This window comes from Anabrus simplex, chromosome 8 (genome assembly GCF_040414725.1).
Source record: "Anabrus simplex isolate iqAnaSimp1 chromosome 8, ASM4041472v1, whole genome shotgun sequence".
Lineage (NCBI taxonomy): Eukaryota > Metazoa > Arthropoda > Insecta > Orthoptera > Tettigoniidae > Anabrus > Anabrus simplex.
The window spans coordinates 212,536,662-212,557,386 of record NC_090272.1 but is presented as its reverse complement, the minus strand read 5'-3'; the positions used below and the strand labels follow the sequence as shown (position 1 = coordinate 212,557,386).

At 41.7% G+C, this 20,725-nt stretch overlaps 1 protein-coding gene across 7 annotated transcripts in view; it reads right to left on the bottom strand.

The window, feature by feature from the left end:
* krz (beta-arrestin protein kurtz) overlaps nucleotides 1-20,725 on the bottom strand; it is a 711,169-nt gene that overhangs the window by 68,671 nt on the left and 621,773 nt on the right. For all 7 annotated transcript variants that reach the window (XM_067152141.2, XM_067152142.2, XM_067152144.2 and 4 more), the window contains one exon: nucleotides 5,944-5,974. In XM_067152141.2, coding sequence (XP_067008242.1) covers nucleotides 5,944-5,974 — 31 coding nt within the window. The remainder of the gene's footprint in view (nucleotides 1-5,943; nucleotides 5,975-20,725) is intronic.

Below are 20,725 nucleotides of genomic sequence, written 5' to 3'. Positions count from 1 at the left end.
GCGGTATACGCTACATACTCACGCGCCCATCAGCTCGATATAACTGGAACCGGGATTCATCGAACCATACTACACGCCGCCTCTGTTCCATGGTCCATTGCCGATGTTTGCGGGCCCATGCACGTCGCTGTGCTCTCTGTCGTAGTGTCAGCATCAGCAAAAGGACACTAGTTGACTGTCAGCTGGTGAAGCCTAAGCGGTGCAGTTGCCTTGGGTTCCTGACTCCCAACATTCAACTGGGCGGTGATCTGACTTACAGTAACCCGTCGAGCGCCTAGTATGGTTCTGCGGAGGCGACCTGATGTCCAATCGTTAAACACCTGTAGTCTTCCCAAGCGGCGGTTTACGCCGGCGGTAACATTCTATCTGCAATATTGAAGATCGACCCTCGACACTGTTGACCTCGGAAACCCGAATTCGCGTGTAATCTCCGCAATGCTACGACCCTTGCGCCGTGCACCGATGATCATCACACGTTCGAAGTCGGTTAAAACTCGCGACGTGTTGCCATCTTCACGACACTGGTGTCTGTGACAGAATGCTCAGCTACGCCGCAGCTAGCCGTAACGCTCAGGGGTCATACATGGCACATTTTCTGAGGTGGGGACACCCCTTCCCGTGACTTTTGGTCACTCAGTGTAAGTAAAGAAATGTCCTCCTCCGTAGCGTAACGGTTAGTACTACTAGCTGCCAAGGTAGACCGGGTTCGATTCCCGATCCTGCCAAAGATTTAAGAATGGCAGGAGGGCTGGTATATGGTTGAAATGGTACATGTAGCTCACCTCCATTGGAAGTGTGCCTGAAAAGAGCTGCACCACCTCGGGATGAGGGTACGAGTTTACTTTAGTAAAGAATTGGAATCAATATAAGACTTGATACTATGTAGGCTTTTGGGCTTATGCCGTGTCAAGAAAATAAGGTGACATTCTTTACATTTCGCAGAGAACTGTGCTCTGCGTCATCAGAAGAAAATCTCGACTGTCCACGAGAAACGGAAAGTTATTCCAATCCATAATTCCTCTTCCTATAAACGAATATTTGCCCCCATCTGACCTCTTGAATTCCAGCTTTATCTTCATACTGTGATCTTTCCTACTGAAAGACACCATTCGAACTTATTCGTCTACTGATATCATTTCACGGCATCTCTCCACTGACAGCTCGGAACATACCACATAGTCGAGCAGTTCGTCTCCTTTCTCCCAAGTCTTCTCAGCCCAAACTTTGCAAGATTTTTGTAACGCTGCTCTTTTGTCGGAAAACGCCCAGAACAAATCGAGCTGCTTTTCTTTGGATTTTCCCAGTTCTTGAATCAAGTAATCCTGGTGAGGGTCCCTTACACTGGAACCATATACTACTGTAGTTTGGGTCTTACCAGAGACTTACGTGCCCTCTCCTTTACATTTTTACTACAACCACTAAATACCCTCATAACCATCTGCAGAGATATGTACCCTTTATTTACAATCATATTTATGTGATTACTCAATGAAGTTCTTTCCTTATATTAACACCTAGCTACATACAATGATCCCAGAAGTGAACATTCCCGCCATCAACGCAGTAATTAAAACTGAGAGGACTTTTCTTATGTGTGAAAATCACAACTTGACTTTTAAAACCCTGCGTATCGTCAAAACATTGCCTTCTGTCCATCTCAACATTATCGAGGTCATTTTGCAGTTGCTCAAAATCGTGTAACTTATTTATTACTTACTATGTACAGAATAACATCATCTGCAAAAAGCCTTATGTCTGATTCCACTTCTTTACACATATCATTGATATATATATATATACACACACACACACAATAAAACATACAGGTCCAGTAATACTGCCCTGAGGAATTCGTCTCTTAATTATTGCAGGGTCAGATAGAGCTTCGCCTACTCCAATTCTCTGAGTTCTATTTTCTAGAAATATAGCCACCCATTCAGTCACTCTTTCGTCTAGTCCAGCTGCACTCAATTTTGCCAGTAGTCTCCCATGATCTACCCTATCAAATGCCTTAGATAGGTCAATCGCGATCACAGTCTATTTGACCTCCTGAATCCAGGATGTCTGCTATATCTTGCTGGAATCCTACAAGTTGAGCTTCAATGGAGTAACGTTTCCTAAAACCGAACTGCCCTCTATCGAACTAGTTATTAATTTCGCAAACATTTGTAATCAAAACCAAAAAGAATTCTTTCCAAAAATTTACATGCAATGCATGTCAAACTGACTGGCCTGTAATTTTCAGCTTTTGTCTATCACCCTTTTCTTTATACACAGGGGCTACTACAACAATTCTCCATTCATCTGGTATAGCTCCTCCATGCAAACTATAATCAAATAAGTACTTCAGATATGGTACTATAACCCAACCCATTGTCTTTAGTATATCCCCCGCAACCTTATCAATCCCAGCTGCTTTTGTAGTTTTCAACTTTTGTATCTTACTGTAAATGCCATTGTTATCATAGGTAAATTTTAATACTTCTTAGTATTAGTCAGCTCCTCTATCTGGACATTATCCTTGTAACCGACAATCTTTACATACTGCTTACTGAATACTTCTGCCTTTTGTAGATCCTCGCATACACACTCCCCCCGTTCGTTAATGATTCCTGCAATGCCCTTCTTGGAACCTGTTTCTGCCTTAAAGTATTTATACATACCCTTCCAATTTTCACTAAAATTTGTATGACCGCCAATTATGCTTGTCATCATGTTATCCTTAGCTGACTTCTTTGCTAGATTCAATTTCCTAGTAAGTTCCTTCAATTTCTCCTTACTTCCACAGCCGTTTCTAACTATTTCTTCCCATCCTGCACGTCCTTCTTAGTCTCTTTACTTCTCTGTTATAATATAGTGGATCTTTACCATTCCTTACCACCTTTAAAGGTACAAACCTGTTTTCACATTCCTCGATCTGTTTACATTTTCCGTTTTCCACCTATCATATTTACTTTTTTTAAACCGCCTCATGCCATATGGTACTGCATAACAGTTCCTACTTTTAAGACCTTCCTTTCCATCACTTTTATTTTTAACTACGACAAAACAGCTTCGTTATCACTAATACCATCTATTACTTCGGTTTCTCTATAGAGCTACAGTAATCTGGTTTTACTCGCACCACATCCAGAATATTCTTCCCTCTAGTTGGTTCCATCACTTTCGTAATCAACTGCCCTTCCCATATTGACTTACTTGCCATTTGTTGGTCATGCTTCCTGTCGTTCGCATTACCTTCTCATTTGACAGTTGGTAAATTGAGATCACCCGCTATAATCACGTTCCTATCAATATCGTTTCCCACATAGCGGATTATCTCATCAAATAATTCTGAATCTGCGTCAACGCTACTCTTTCCCGATCTGTTCACTCCAAAGACGTCAAGTTGCCTGTTATATTTTAGAGATGAGTCTTACATCTAGAAAATAGTGAAGTGCGACACAAATATTTCTGTTATTTGTTTAAAAATGGAGGTAACAATATGTTTCACTTTAAGTGTTAAAAATAGTCAGATGTTTGATTCATTTTCAAAAAAATAACCTGAAATTATTTCTATATGCTCAATAAATTTATTTTTATAATGAAAATGTATGAAGAACTTAAAAAAAGCAATCAATCCGTATATCTCACCAAAATTTAAATTTCCATTTATGTTTTTCAGTAAATTTGTTAACTATGTTCATACAGAAACCTTTAAAGATGGCACAGATTGTATAGGTTAAATTCAATTATTTATTTTGCAAATGCTTGTTTTTTATAATATTTCTAATTTAGAGTATTGTAGGCTATTTCAAAACCCGTATATGCTGTTTAAATTTGTCAAGTTCACTTTTATTTCGGAGGGGGTTCGAACAAGGCCAACTAGATATACAGGCCATAAGGCTCCCCCTCCACTTCCGGCGCTACGTCACACGAAGAGCCATCCGCTTCATTTTTCGCCAGTGACTTGTAGGCTGATATGAATCTCGCAGCAGTAAGGCTATCAATGGTGTTGAATGACTTAAACGTGTGTGAACATTGTGAATTATGCCCACGTCGTGTTGTGTACCTGGTTGTAGAAGCAACTATAGTTCAGAAGAGCCCAGTATTTCAGTGTTTAAATTTCCTACTGATTTGGTTCGGAAACAAAAGTGGATCTTAGGCATCCATCGAACAGAATTTGTCCCTTCAGCAAGCTCACTTGTGTGCATAAAACACTTCGACGAATGTTTCGTAATTAGGGAGGATTCTGTTAAAAGACCTTATGGGTCTATTTTAACAGTAACATTTTGATCACACAGTTTAAATTATTTAGTGTACTTATAAGAGATAAATTTGAATCGAGGTTTTTGCATGGTGATTTTCAAAGAAACATTCTGATTTTGCTTGTCAACAAAGTTCTGGAAAAAGAAAACGTCATGTTTGAAACATGCAGTGATTGTAGAAGTAGTTTTAAAGATTACGTTGACAAATGTATATACATCTTTTGTAATATATTATTGAATAACTATAGAAAAGTTATCGCAGACAAACTCGTTGCTTTATGTATGTATGTATGTATGTATGTATGTATGTATGTATGTATGTTTAGTCATCAGCCCGAAGGCTGGTTGGATCTTCAACAGTTCCGCCATGAGATGTCATAGATGGCCTAGGCATCACTGAAGAGGCGTACTAGGGAAATGACGAGTGAGGTAGATTCCCGTTGCTTTCCTCACCGAGCCAGAAGTTGCTATTACATATCAGTCTGCCAAGCCCACTGAAATGGATGCACCAACCGACCCTGTGAGCAACAGTTTTACACCATTCATAGCAGGGACTGGCTGCGTAAGGAATGGCATTACTATCATCGCTCATACCTCAGTCACTAGGTCCCGCCAGCAAAGACATAACTCGTTGCTAAGAAGAAGAAATCCTCAAGTAAGGATAGCCATAAATCGGCGAAGAAAAGGAAAATTGATAAACTGAAACCTTAGAATTGTTAAATAAGTTTTAAGTTGAAGCCTAATTTCTAAGAAAGGTTCCAGACTATTGTTGTGAATTGCTATCATGTATTTGCATAGTAACATTAAAACTATTTTTATACGTATTATGGGTTTTAATCTTTTGCATGAAACCGTGTTCCGTTACAAATGACAGATGTCAGCTTAATTTTACGTAAATAAATGTACATAAACTGTTCCGCTAGTTTTCCACCGCATAAAACTGATGTAGTGCACAAGCCTAAATAAAACCACAATTAAAGGCGTGTTCAGTTATATCGTTAAGGTTCAATAAATTAATAATATCATGGAAACAGTGAGAGCGGGCCGTATACTACCATGCTGAACGCCAGCCACTGGCGTGACGTCACGGTCCGAGCCTTGTGGCCTGTCTATCTAGTGCGGCCTTGGTTCGAACCACCTCACCACCCCCGATGGTACGGCCTTCGGAGTCCTCTTTTTCAAAATTTTGTGCGTAGCAACAGCTACTGAAATCTCACGACATTCATTAAGTTCCAACCATTGGATGTGTGTGTGTGTGTGTGTGTGTGTGTGAGTGAGAGAGAGAGAGAGAGAGAGAGATTATTTTACATTTGACTTTACGTCGCACTGACACATATAGGTCTTATGGCGACGATGGGATAGGAAGGGGCTAGGACTGGGAAGGAAGTGGCCATGGCCTTAATTAAGGTACAGCCCCAGCATTTGCCAGGTGTGAAAATGGGAAACCATCTTCAGAGCTGCCGACAGTGGGATTCGAACCCACTGCCTCCCGAATGCAAGCTCACAGCAGCGCGACCCTAACCGCACGGCCAACTCGCCCGGTGACACACACACACACACACACACACACACACACACACACACACAGAGAGAGAGAGAGAGAGAGAGAGAGAGAGAGAGAGAGAGAGAGAGAGAGAGAGAGAGAGAGAGAGACAGAGAGGTATGTGCCAGGCTTAACTGTTAACTCGAAACTCACCTTGCCATTCGGGGAACTCTTCTTGAACACCCTGCAACATAGAAGAGAAAAATGTATTAGCAACTACTCCTTATTCAACACGCACCACACTCGCTCCGTCATTGGCGGTGAGTAGGGGCAATCAGTCAATCAAATAAAACTGAACAACACAGGCTATACCACTCAGTACACTAATTTTCAATACTTCCCGAATAAATCTGAAATTCCACGCACATCCGTATTCTGTTCTTGCTTCGTGCAAGAACTTCGGATATCGTGGTTAACAATGTCGCATACTAAGGGTCTGTTAAGTCTGTCACCTGTATGGCCTGTAACAGTGACTCTGGAAAGGGCTGAAAAGGAAGCGACACAATACGTCCACTGGGCTGTACTCTACTTAGGATGACAGAGAGAGACGTCACTCCATTCGACTCAGAGCTATGTTGGCGGAAAGTTGCCCATACATAGTTCATCATCATCCAGCCAGACGCGCAAGTTACCCATAGGTGTCAACTAGAAAGACCTGCAGGCCCCATCCTGACCAACACGCAGGTCGCCTGTAAGACCTGCACCAGGCCTCTTCGGAGGCCACACACCATTAAAGCTTTGAAGTCACTCTGGGACTCAGTAAAGCCCGTATGTGCTGCTTGGCTGCCTGAGAATGTACGAATCTGTTTGCTTAAGAAAAGCTCTCACGTTCTCATAGGTGCATTGCGAGATTGCATGTATACAGTGGTATATTCTCCGAGGAGAGGCGTGTTCTTTTTGGTCAAACTCCATATACCTCGAACCTGCTCCAACGTGTGCTCTTGATCCGCCTATGAACCCTCAGAATACACAGGCTCTTTCTCCCACTAATTTATTTCTGTTTAACGGATTGCTTTCAGTGCCGGCAGTGTCCGAGGACATGTTCGGCTCATCTGGTGCACCTCTTTGTGTTTGACTCCCTTAGGCGACATGCGCGTGTCTCTCTCTCTCTCTCTCTCTCTCTCTCTATCTATCTATCTCTCTCTCTCTGTGAGAGAGGAGATGATGATGGAGGGAGAGGGTGAAAGCCGGTGTCAGCACATAGCCTACTTCTGTCGAGTAACATCAAGGGCTCTGCTCAAAGCTGTACGTCTCCATCCAACAGACGAATCGCCATCAACAGCGCCATAAGCCCCCACTGCGTTAAGGACGTTAGGGAATGAATCCAGGCTTTTGACACGGAATCTAGTCTTTAGAAATCGTATATCACAACCTCTCCTACCATGCTAGCCAATATTCCGATGATGATTTTTTCCAGCAACAGGATTAGAACCGGCCAACCACGGTTTCGGAACGAAGACTTTTTTTTCTTTTTCTTTTTCTTTTTTTTTTTTTTTTTTTTTTTTTTGCTATTTGCATTACGTCACACCGACACAGATAGGTCTTATGGCGACGGTGGGATATGAAATGGCTAGGAGTGGGAAGGAAGTAGTCGCGGCCTTAAGGTAGCCTACATTCGCCTGGTGTGAAAATGGAAAACGACGCAAAATCACCTTCATGGCTGTCGACAGCGGGGTTCGAACCCACTATCTCCCGAATGTTGAAAACTGGCCGCATTTAAGCGACTGCAGCTATGGAGCTCAGTAACATATACAGTAGACTTGACGCCTTACCGATCACGGTCACGCGGGCTTTTCTTCTAGTAACTTGGGTTAATGATAATCATAAAACTGCTGTCTCTTCCACTTCACATGACATAAATCCGCATTCTCTGTAAAGTAAGGTGCAATCACTAGTCCGCTGTTTCCTGACATTTTACACCATAAATCACTTTTGGTAGTAACTTGAGCACAAGAGGTTTGATAACTGTAGTTTAAAAGGTGCTCGGCTGATAATTACTTAATTACAGACTTCGCACGGAAAACAAGTATCCTTGCAGACGACAGCGCGCTAAGAGAAGGAGACAAGAAAAGATTAAAGCATCACAAGGATTACCACCACAAGTGACTCTCAACTCAAGACGCCAGTGTAAAGCTGAGCTGCTGCTACTGTTCACGTCGTGGTCATCCATACTTGAAAACCAAACCACAGAGAGAGGATTGCCATTTCCACATCCACTGGCTTAAAGATTTCTATGTACGGTTTCAATGACACCTGCCAGATGAATACAAACAAACTCAGTGTCTTAGCTGCAAGCTCCCACCCTCTGACTGAGCTTCAAATACGGTTGATCCTGTGTTCAGATTTTCAGCTCACAAATAATGTAGCGTCCGGAAGGGCATCCGACCTTAAAACCCCGGTCAAAACCAAAATGAGCCTCGGTGGCTCCATCGACCCAAAAATAACTGGAATAAACTGAAAAGTCCATAAGGCAGTAGCAGATGATGCAATTTACGAGTGCATTTCGATGTGCTTTTATTTTTAAAAACAGTTGTCGATCATGGTGCGTGAATCTGTAACATTCCCCCAAAATATCGACCTTCTCATCGACTCCTTGCACCGCCACCGCAAACATCGCCGGCCATCGTTCAGCTGCTCGCTACGTCATCGCAACGTCACCACCACGTCACCTCAAAAGAACCAGTATTTAAATTCTTCTAGTGCCTTCCACGCTCACACTTATAAAATCAGGACACTCAAAAACACATGTTATTCACCCTGTTAAATCACGATTTCTATTCACTCTTTGTGTGATTTCTGTACCTACTACGGATACCTGTAAATCCCAGTCGCTTCCCTAATCCATGGTATTTATTATTTTTTTTCACATCGTTAAGCCCAACTGAGGAGCACGCTTGAACTTATATAGCTGATGATTTTGCCTTCTCTTTCCAAAATCTCTTCATCATCTCACTGAAATTCTTCTTACGTTCTTCTGTCCAGGTTTTATTAGTTCTAGCTTTTGGCTCCACGAAACGATGGTTATTAATCAGTGTTCTGAAAGCAGATAGGTTCTTCACAATTTCCTGGTTGATGCTGATTTCCTGAAGATCTGATTCTATTTCATTTAGCCAGTTGTTCTTGACTTTCAGTGTGAGGGCAAGATTTAAAATTCTTTTGGTCAGTGTGAACATAGAATGTGAACATAGAATTTCAACCTCCTTTTCCTGATAGTGTCTGAGATTTTTGCAGTATGGTAATAAATTTTATAAGATTTCCTTTTCATCCATACTCCCTCTGAGCAGACTGGGCCGAAAATTGTCCGTAACATTTTTTTCTTCCTCTTCCATATCTTTTATGAGCGATTATTATTGATCTATTCGGAACGAATACATTTGGCGCAGATTTAGCAACACCGCCTCGCAAAGCCAATTTGAATTCATCCGCGAAGTGATCTAATTGGCTAATTTCAGCAGCTGATAAAGTGATTACGGCGCGAGATATCGATTTTTCAAATTATTTACCAGTATGACCAACCCTCTAACGCTCACATACCCGGTTCAGGTTGTTTCCGACCACCCTGTACAGAAGGCAGCTCATAATACCTTGGATGGACCATGAGACCAACATCGTAGTCCTGCAGCGGATCGACCACGATAAAGAGATGATGAAAATCTTGAAGAAACGGAAACGAGAATATTTCGGACATGTCATGTACAGTGAGGGGGAATATCAAATATCAGCATGCACGAAAAGATATTCACGGAAGGAGGTCGTGGACACAAAAGTCTGATGTCCTAGCTAAAACACCTGGGTGAATGGTTCCGAAGATCTACGAATAAAACTACAATACTCCTGATGATCGCCAACATCCGGACCGGATAAGGTACGCGAAAAGGAAGAAGAAGGAAGAATTACAATTTTTAGGGTAATTTGTAGCGAATGTTTCCAAACTTATTTTTTTAGGTATCTATATACGGCGCGCAAAATAAAACTGGCGCGGAAAATATTTAATAAGGACACGCGGAAGTGACCCTTGTTAATGACCATCACAAAAGATGCTGGAAGTGACCACCGTTGGCGTCAATACAGAGCTGTGCCCCACACGTAAAAATCACAGGGAGACAGATCAGGCGATCGAGGGGGCCAGTTGATTGCACTGCTTCTGCTGATTGTCCTCTCCTCACCGAACACCTCATGCCACTAACTTTTGGACTGCAGACTTTGCTGCAGCTTTTGCCGAACACTTCCAGTCTTAAACTCTTGCGCAAACAGTTCCGCACAGGTTTTTCACAAATCGTGTTTCACATAACACTCAACGCTGTTTTATCGTGAGCACCGTTTTTTTTTTTTTTTTTTTTTTTTTACACTCAACTGGCCACTAAACACGTCTGCTTCTCTCACTCACTCACACGTAATGACACAGCGACGTACTCGGGAGATGCGCACGCACAGACATGTGACAGCAACCGATTGATGCATCGACACTGTTTTCAGCACTTCCTGTGATGAGCAGTTCTCCTGTTCATTAACAAGGGCCAATTCCGCGTCAGTCTTATGAATATTTTCCAGGTCAATTTTTACTTTGCCCACCCGGTATAACATACAATATTAGTACAGCGTTTAACAGGTAGGCGTGACAGGTCAGTAACACTGTCTGTAGGTTCTCATCAAGGCGAGTGCAGCTCCGGTCTCAATAAATTCCAGAGATCAGCCAAATACGCAATACTAACGCAAAATTGGAATATGGCGCAATTTTAGAATAATTATCAAAACAATACTGATATACTCGAACAACTGTTACTTAAGCAATGTTTATTTAGGACTTTAATGAAATATTATAATTCATTTTTCAATTCACTTAGGTGTAGTACATCGGTAAATCCGCAGCATGGTACAGCTAATTTTGCAATAGACCGTGAAAGCACTGCCAATAAGACTGCAAATAAATAAATAAATAAATAAATAAATAATACTTGAAATTATTAATAAGTATTGTACAAGTACTCACGTGAAGGAACTTGTCTTCCAAACACACTAAACAGAGAAGTAATTACGCTTCTCGATGCTACCATCACTGCATCCAGTGCACAATTTACAACCTTTACCATCAGGGTACATGATGTTTACAGGACGTGACGAACCGATAACACCGTCTCCTCATTCTCGGGTAAAGCCGCAGTAAAGTTACATTTATGCGAAATTAGCGGTATTGTGGACTTAGTCGACCCTCTGCTACGTACCAGGATAGAAACAGAGAACCAAACAAGTGGCTGCGCGGTTCGGGAATATAGTGGTTTCGAACCCCAGTGTTGGCAGTCCTGAACATGCCGGGGATTTATCTTAAATAACGCCAAGGTAGCTTCCTTCCCACTGCTAGCTCTTTCCTAGACCTTATCTGTGTCGGTGCGACGTAAAGCATTGTTTTAAAGTCACATCCGAGTGTTTTGAACTGCAATAAAACTCTAGGTCCTGCAGCTAATAATCAAATTTGCATTACTAAAGCATAGAACAAACTGACGTTCGTCATATCGGACACATCGAATACATTTACAAACGAACAAGCGACAAACATGTAATAGACAATATCAGGAAAACCTAGAGCCATTTGTCAGTATCCCTGAGTCTCTTCGAACAGGAAGGGTTACGAGTCCAGGGTCTTAGCCGTAATTACTGGACGGCGCCGGCTAAAGAAGAGGACAGAGAAGATTTATCAGAGGACAGGGTCCGTGTTATTAGGTCATAAAACACCTACGGCGTCACCATGTACGGTTGACCATCATTCTTTACGGCCCACCCACCACTTCTGTAACACGTCAACATTTCACACTGGAGAGAGAGGATGCTCACGAAAATGTATGCTTACATCAAGATCGGTAATGTTTAACGTGGCTTACATCTTACACAGGCAGCACTCTTAACATTCTTGTAAATCGGCAGGTGGGCTGCACATGTTTCGTTATGTGCTACCATAGCGGACGCTATACCAGTGTGAATAATAATAATAATAATAATAATAATAATAATAATAATAATAATAATAATAATAATACCGGGCGAGTTGGCCGTGCGGTTACGAGTGCGGGGCCGTAAGTTTGCATCCGGGAGATAGTGGGTTCGAACCCCACTGTCGGCAGCCCTGAAGATGGTTTTCTGTGGTTTCCCATTTTCACACCAGGCAAATGCTGGGGATGTATCTTAATTAAGGCCATGGTCGCTTCCTTCCCACTCCTAGGCTTTTCCTATGCCATCGTCGCCATAAGACCTATCTGTGTCGGTGCGACGTAAAGCAAATTGATAATAATAATAATAATAATAATAATAATAATAATAATAATAATAATAACAACAACACGAGTGGTTACGTCCCAATCAATTTCATAGTTCACTAAACACGCACAGTATGCAACGATTTGAAAGATTTCATCTAATACAGACACACAAGGCATCACAAATGTCTTTGTAATTCCAAAATCTAAATTTGCACTGATTAAAAGATATTACTAAACGCCTGTTTGGCAACTGCTATTCGCCTTTTGATCTCTTTGCGACAGTTCCTATCCTCGCCATTAGATGGGGACTTCATTCATTCCATCCCTGACCCCGTTGAAATTGGAAACAGGCTGTGGATTTTCATTTTGATTTCATAATGCTTATCACTTACTTGAAATAAATTATATTGCATGTGTTTATCTTGCGTATCAGCCGGCCACTTAAATAAGCTGTGTCCTCGACATTGCAATGACAGCCATGCTGCATGAAGTGCATACATCCGATCTGTTTGAGTTTACCACACAGAGCTACAAGCAAAGAGCGGTAGGTGAGCAAACTAATACAGTGGCAACACGGCCTACTTGATGAGTCTCTCTAGCTAGAGCGCAGCGAGGGATCCAGTTGGCCGTGGTGGCAAAGAAGCTGGAAGAACGGGATGATTTCGTGTCCGATAGCTGTGTATTTAGTTCCATTCACCGCCTCTAGATGGACATCAGGTCATTCTGTATACTCGTCTGTGAAGAGAAAAATGTGTAGCTTTTGATTCAATGTTAATTTTTAAAAATACTAATGGACCCCTGCTGCTCTGCAGCATTCGTTATGAATAGGTCAGATAACTCATCTTGATATGCCTGTAGTAGTCAATGTTTTGCCTGCATTTTCAATAGTTTTATGAACATTTACTACCGGTGTATAATAACTAATTAATTCGTAATTTACTTTATGACATGTATTTTCATACAATAATAATAATAATAATAATAATAATAATAATAATAATAATAATAATAATAATAATAATACAATATTCTCTGTGCTTCGACCATTCGGCCTATCTGGATCTTACAATTTTCAAACGATCTTGCCCGAGATAGTACAACGTACAATTGGCCGTGGCTCAATACTGGTGCAGGTAAGTAGTAGACACCCACTTTTTCAAGAGTTTGTTCCTGCGCTTTATTAATGGTCATACAGAAGGCTAGTCGACTCGATACCTTCCTATCTGTACGTACGCATACTATTTTCTCTTAGCAGCATGGAAGTTATTAGGAACGTTCTAGCATCTGTTGAGTATATTCAGTAGTTGGGGAAGGTCAGAGAATCAAAGAGTATCTAGTGGAGAATAGTATTCTTCCATCATCAGAGGAAGTGTATACTCTCTGTCTTGAAAGGTAGTAATCAAACATGGCTGCATGCAATCACATTACTAAGGATTATCACGTATGTCAGGACACTAATGGAAGTGTTACTCGCCAACAGCCCGCTAAGTACAGAATGTATTACGGGCTAGTGATGTAATAAAATTGAATGAACTTGAAGACATATCAATATCGATGATTTACCGGCAGATAATTTCGGAGAGAATTAAAAAAAGAATGAAGCAAATCGATGCAGTAGAACGGCTGGACGGACTGCACAAAACTGCTTTAGTAAACTTTTTAATATGTAGATGATTTTTTAATTGCATTTTCATTGGTTTTTACGTTTTCCTGTTGGTACTGCACCAGTGGTCATGTGGACATCACACTACTGTAGAAATCACTCACAGTACAAAGATTATTTACTGACGAGATCAATAAATCATTAGCGCGGTGGAAGCTCAATTACATCACGCTGTAACAAATTACATTTCCTTTTCGAAGTGAAATCACAAACGCTTGTTAACTTATTTTTCGCGGACACAGTAACATGTGACCACCAGACGCTGCTCTATGCCGACGACGTCTAATAAAAATGTTATTTGGTTTACGTCCCACTAACCACTATTACGGTTTTCGGAGACGCCGAGGTGTCGGAATTTGGACCCGCAGGAGTTAGTTTACGAGCCAGTAAATCTACCGACACGAGGCTGACGCATTTGAGGACCTTCAAATACCACCGGAGTGAGCCAGGATCGAACTGCCACGTTGGGGTCAGAACGCCAGCGCCTCAATTGTCTGGGCTACTCAGCCCGGCATGACGACGTCTTCTTGGCAAACCGTACGAGAGAACCTCGGAGGCTTAAACGCGATAGTGGGATGATCGGCCCAATTCGGACTTCGCCTGAATATAATATATTTCTCCTCCGGATCTCAGATCTAAAAGCGTTCTCCTAACAAAATAATGAAGAGTCCAGAACTGCCGATACATGATGATATCGGTGATGCAAATAATAATCGCCTGCGTTCAAGAAAACCACCAACAATATATGCCATGAACTTGAGGAACAGTATCTACAAAACTTCCGTTGAATGGCGGAAGAGACTCGAAGACAAAAACTTCCTCCTATGAGGAAGAGGCCACCACCTGGTTTCAACCTCCCTCGTAGACTATGGTCCACACTGAACAGGATTCGAACCAACCACGGGAACTGTGCAGCCTTCCACTAAAAGTGGAACAGAATTTCAATGACAGAGTACTGCGGTGTTACGCAACAGACGATCCAGCACATCATTGCTGATTGTAACACAAGACAGTACGAGGCTGGGCTTTTTTTCAACATTCGATGGGCTACAAGAACAATATAGGGCCTACATTGATATAACAAATGATTTTATCACTAAAAGTTTAGTAGTTTCATACTTATTTTTCTGCATAATCGCCAAAACGATTTAGGCATTTGTCGTACGTGACACAAGCTTTCCGATGTTTTCTGCAAAGAAGTCTGCCGCCCGTGAGGCAATGTGCGTCTGAACAGCCTCCTGAAGCTCACCGTCTGTACGCCGCTAATGGAGGTTTACGATCAGAGAACTTTTTACAGCAATCCCAGACATTTCGAGGTCTTCTCTGTATACAACAGTGACTCAACACTTAGGATTTTTAAATGCTATTTGTTTGGGGCGTCGACCTAGAAAGATCGTTTGCCCCTACAAAATGCACCATATGTGAGAAACCTGCGTGTATTTTGTAAATGGCGGAAGTGTAAAGTGTTGAATGTGAGGGAAGGAACGTTAAGGACGACAAAAACACTCAGTCCTCAGGCCAGGTATATTAAGCATTTACAATTAAAAACCCTGGCCCGGCCGGGAATCGAACCCGGGGCCGCCGGGTGACAGGTTGCCCCCTACACCGCGGGGCCGGACAACACTAAGGATACTGGAAACTTTGTTCACATTGGGTCCCAACAATGTTGACTGACGATCACAAAACTCAGCGAATGGCGTCAGCCGTAATGTTTTCTCACGCGTTATTTAGTAGGGGGGAAGATTTTATGAAGTCTATCGTTACTGGTGATGAAACTTGGGTTCCGTATGACACTCCAGAAACAAAAAAACAAAACAAAAACAAAAATCCACAGTCTAGGCAGTGGATACATCCTTCTACAAACAAGCCAAAAAATGTTTAAACTGACACCGAAGAACAGGAAAACAATGGCCGCCGTTTTGTGGGACCATAAAGGTGTCTTGTTGGTAGACTTTATGGAGCAGGAGGCTGTCGAGATGCGCATTACCTCACTGGCGGCAAACTTCTTTGCAGAGGTCATCGGAAAGCTGGCATCATAATACGACAAATGCCTACATCGGTTTGACGATTATGTGAAAAAATAAGTATGAAACTGCTAAACGTTTAGTGATAAAATCGTTTTGTTATGCCAATATGTCTTTTTCTTCTAGCCCATCGGATGTTGAAAAAACCGGCCTTCGTATAATGGCAGAGCTTTGCTCTCGCGACCCCAGAAATTATAGAGTACATGCAAAATTTAGATATACGTATATAGAAGTGTAGATCTTACCTAAGTTAGACACTGTATCTCTAGCCATACGCTAAATAAATAAATTCACCTCAATATCAAGAAGACGGAATATATGGAATGTGGATGCCAAACCGACTGAACCATCAGCTTCGGTGGGCAAGATCTGAAGAGAGTGGAACACTTCAAGTACCTCGGCTCCCTGCAGTGACAGCGACAGTGTTCCGGATGAAGTGGCGCCAAGTACCTGGGATCCTGTATGATCGGCGGATGCTCCTGCGTCTGAAGTCGAGGATCTACAGAACTGGAGTGCGTTCAGTCACGATCTATGGATCAGAATGTTAGCCAGCGAACGGCAAAATACGAGCAGGTTCTACACGTGATGGAAATGCGAATGGTCTGGTGGTGTCTTGCACTAACGGTATTTGACCATGCTATGAACAATGATGTTTGACGAAGGATGGGAGTTGCACCAATATGGGGCGAAACTGCCGGAAGCCAGGTTTAGATGGTAAGGACACTTAGTACGCAGCAATAAAGATTAAGTGGCAAGGACTCATGAGCCTTGACCCTAGTGGACGGAGACTGCGTGGTAGTCCCAAAAAGCTATGGACGGATCGTATTTGGGAAGGCATGGAGTATGTGGGCGTCACTCATGAGCATACCTTGGAGAGGACCAAATGGAGATAGACGTGCTCACAAGCGGACCCCGCCACAGTGCGGCAATAACGCTAGGAAGAAGAAGAAGAAGCAGCTTCCACTAAATCTTAACTAACGTACTATGCATGGCTCAGTGGAAGGAAAATATCCTTCCACATGTGAACACTTCCCTTTTTTCCCTTCTCTATGCCTGTTCTCGTCTTGAATTGGCGGGTAATATAAGCGGCTTTTATACAACATATATAACAGCAAAGGGACCGCTTCGGACTGAGTTGACTCCGACTATATTGTAGACTACTTTTGCCCTGCCAGACGCCTGCTATTTTATTGTTACTACTACTACTACTACTACTACTACTACTACTACTACTACTACCACCACCAAACCCAAACTCCATGCCACAATTCCCGAAGGGTCTTGGCCTTCCAAGTGAGCACTGCTCAGCCGGAAGTTCTGCAGATGAGGTGACGTGTGGTCGGCTCATCTTGCCAGTTATTCTTGGCTTTCTAGACAGAGGCCGCTATCTCACGGTCACATAGCTCCCCAACTGTAACAATGTAGGTTGAGTGGACCTCGGAACCATCTCTCAGATCCAGGTAAAAATACCCCAACCTGGCTGGGGATCGAAGCCGGGGCCTCCAGGTAAGAGGCAGGGACGCTACCCCTACACCACGGGGCTCGGTGATGATGGTGATGATGATGATTGTTGTTTAAAGGGGCCTAACATCGAGGTCATCGGCCCCTAATGGTACGTAATGAGACGAAATGGAATGACAAATTAAAAGTCTGAAATCCTCCACTGATCAAAATTCAAAGCGTGAGAACGAAGAATGAATGGATGGACATGAATTTAAAACAATCAGTGGATGCGACCCGCAATGCTTTGCATTCACACAAACTGACGTAAAAGAATAGGATTACTGACCAAGGGACTGCTGCTAGGTATGTGCTAGTTACATAACATTAATACATATTTGAGCCATTGGGTATCCCAAATTAAAATGTAGATAGCGTAAAACTGTTTATTTAAATTACAAATCATTATTGTCAGCACAATCGCATCAATTACATCGGAGTTTACACGTTTGACTTGACTACTGCGTATTGTTGTTCGCGTGCGGTGTATGGATTAGCGTACAATAGCATCCGAGCACTTTGTTTCTTTTGACATCACAAACTCGAATGGCACTCCGCAGCAACCGAGTCGTAAGTTCCGGTGTTACATAATTACGAACAAGCAGTAGAACACTAGAAGTTCATAATATTCTTACGTCTCGTTCGTGATAATATCACTAAAATAGTACATTTTTGCAGTTAATGTTTACATGTCTGGTATTACTGTTAATGCCCCGACGGGAATAAAGTGAAATTTCATCCTAATTTTTACGACGGACCCCCCTCCTCCAGGCTACTTATTCCTGCCACCCGGCTGAGGAAATTTCTGGTGAGAATACTGTGTTGTATGCACTCACACCTACTGTATTTCACAGACAAAGTGTTAGAAATCCCTACTTTAAAGGAATTGTAAAGCTAACTTTAGCAATTAAAACATATTCTACATGAAATGAAATTTGCTAATTATTTTACTATAGTCTGAAAATTAAAGGAGCTGACAATTAAAAAAATAATTACCTAAATATGTACAAAAATGTTATATTCCTCATATATAATGTTACTAAGAATATGTAAAAAAAGTCAAATGAAACACAGGTATAACCATATCAGAACCACAGTTCGCCGACATTTTTCATTTTCAATTGTCTACAAGCAAAGGAATGTAATATGTAATTACATAAGAGTACGGGCCCTACCTATTACCCTTGAAACATGTCAGAAAGCAGCACTCAAGAATGTTTAAAATTGAAGTGTTAACATTACACAGGGTTCCGGGTCGTGACAGTTTCCATTAGGAATGGTGGCTGTACGAACGAATCAATTCAATTCAGTACGCATGTAACCGTAAACAGATCAAATTACAGAGCTATCGTTGAATAAACTTGGAGGTGTGTAGTCTGCTTACAGAAACTTGCGGTCTGGATGGTGAAAGATCAAACGACTTAAAGTGCATGTCTTAATGCACCGTTTTCCGCGAAGTTCGAGTAGATAATCATACCTTCTGAGTGCATTCCTGCGTTCGCCTGATTTTTTCACTTCTTTTCCGCACCAGCACGGAGTACACGCTTTGAAGTTGTCTGCAAGAGAAGTGCGACCGTCAGGTAGGAGCAAACAGGCATCCCGCTAAGTACGGCTGTCGAAAGAGTTGCATACGCAGTTTAAGTCCCGGGGTTGGGCGACACGTGCAGTATTCGATATCTCAAAATACGGGTGTTATACAATGCAGGTATTATTTCCATTTATAGTGCTTTATCAACAGCAGCGAGGGGATCACGTTGGGTGGAAAGCATTACCCACACCGCTCGTTAACAGCTGTTAACGCGACTCTCACATCGCACGCTACACAAGATTAATAATATCGTCTACACAATTCCCTGCCCCGTAAAAACTCTGTTCGTGATTATTTTACTTGTTTTGATCCGTTAAAACACAAATTATTTTAGTATTTAGTGAAAACATATCTGAAATGCCACAGACACAAAAATATAAGCAGTTTTTTTTTTGAGAACCTTTGACGTTCGAATTTCGCCCTCCAGAAAATTCGCGCAGATTGCAGACGAAGGCGCAGTACTAGCATATCTCTTCAGGCCGACTAGGAGGTCCCCGGTCTGACTCACTCATTTCTGGGGAATACCGAAGAGAGTTTCCAGATGGCTGGTAGTCGAAATAAATAAAATAATAAAAAATAAAATAATTAAATAAAAAATAAAATAAATAAATAAAAAATAAATAAAAATAAATACATAAGTAATAAATAAAAAATAAATAAATACATAAATAAATAACAAATAAATAAATAAACTGAAGAGTGTTCACCAAAACAAGTCTTCATTCTTCGACGCACAAGACTCTGCCACAACTATGTGAACACCTTGTAGTTAAAAGAGAATTACAGTGAAGTGGATGTTTAGAGATACCGGGCCAGACGAAAGGAATGGCAAAAGAAAACAATAATTTCAACCACACTTCATCTCACGGGGATTTTATAACTCGCTCACTACATCTTCAAACCTCAACTTGATAAATAATTCTCCCCATTGCAGTCTCAAGTGGGAATATTTCAATGTAAGTGAGCTTACAGGGTCACACAAAATGACGCAGTGTATCTTAACAGACTGGGACACTTCAGACAGACAGGTACTTTCAACAGAGCAAAAACACATAAGGCCTACGACAGTTGTTCTAATAAGGGAACAGATCGATTCGAATGGAACTTGGTAGCATAATAAGTAAAGACATCCGATTATCGCTCCACGCCTGTCGTTACATAGGTTGTACACAGCATCACAAGGTGAATGATTCTGAACAAAGATCTGACAGTTTCCTTCTATATGCTAATAAAATATTACATTAATCACACGCACGTTAATGTTAAAATGACCAAGATTACGTACTGCAGTACATCATATTTTAGCTTCTATTAGAAACGATACAGTAGTATTAAAGATAGTGATGGGAAAAGTATAAGAACAAAGAAACCACTTTTCCCTTCACGAAAATCAAATGATCATAAATAATCTCTTTCGATCATGGCCATCCATCAACGGCTGCTAATTTCAGAAACAGCCTGTACGGTTGCTAGGTAACATTATTTCACCATCCATCCATACTTTGCATCACAGTCTGCACGGTTGCTAGGTAACATTCTCTGACCATCCATCCATACTTTAAATCACAGCCTGCACGGTTGCCAGGCAACATTATCTGACCATCCTCCATACTTTACATCACAGTCTGCACGGTTGCTAGGTAACATTATCTGACCATCCATCCATACTTTACACCACAGCCTGCACGGTTGCCAGGCAACATTATCTGACCATCCTCCATACTTTACATCACATCATGCACGGCTGCTAGGTTACATCTTCGTCGCACTAACTTCCGTAATGCAAATTTTCAGATGACCCCCAGCCATAAGACATATTTGTCAGAAAGTAGCTGCGCTGAATTACAATTACCTGAGAAACATTTGATTCATTTGCAATTACAAATTATTTTTCAAAGATGTAATCAGT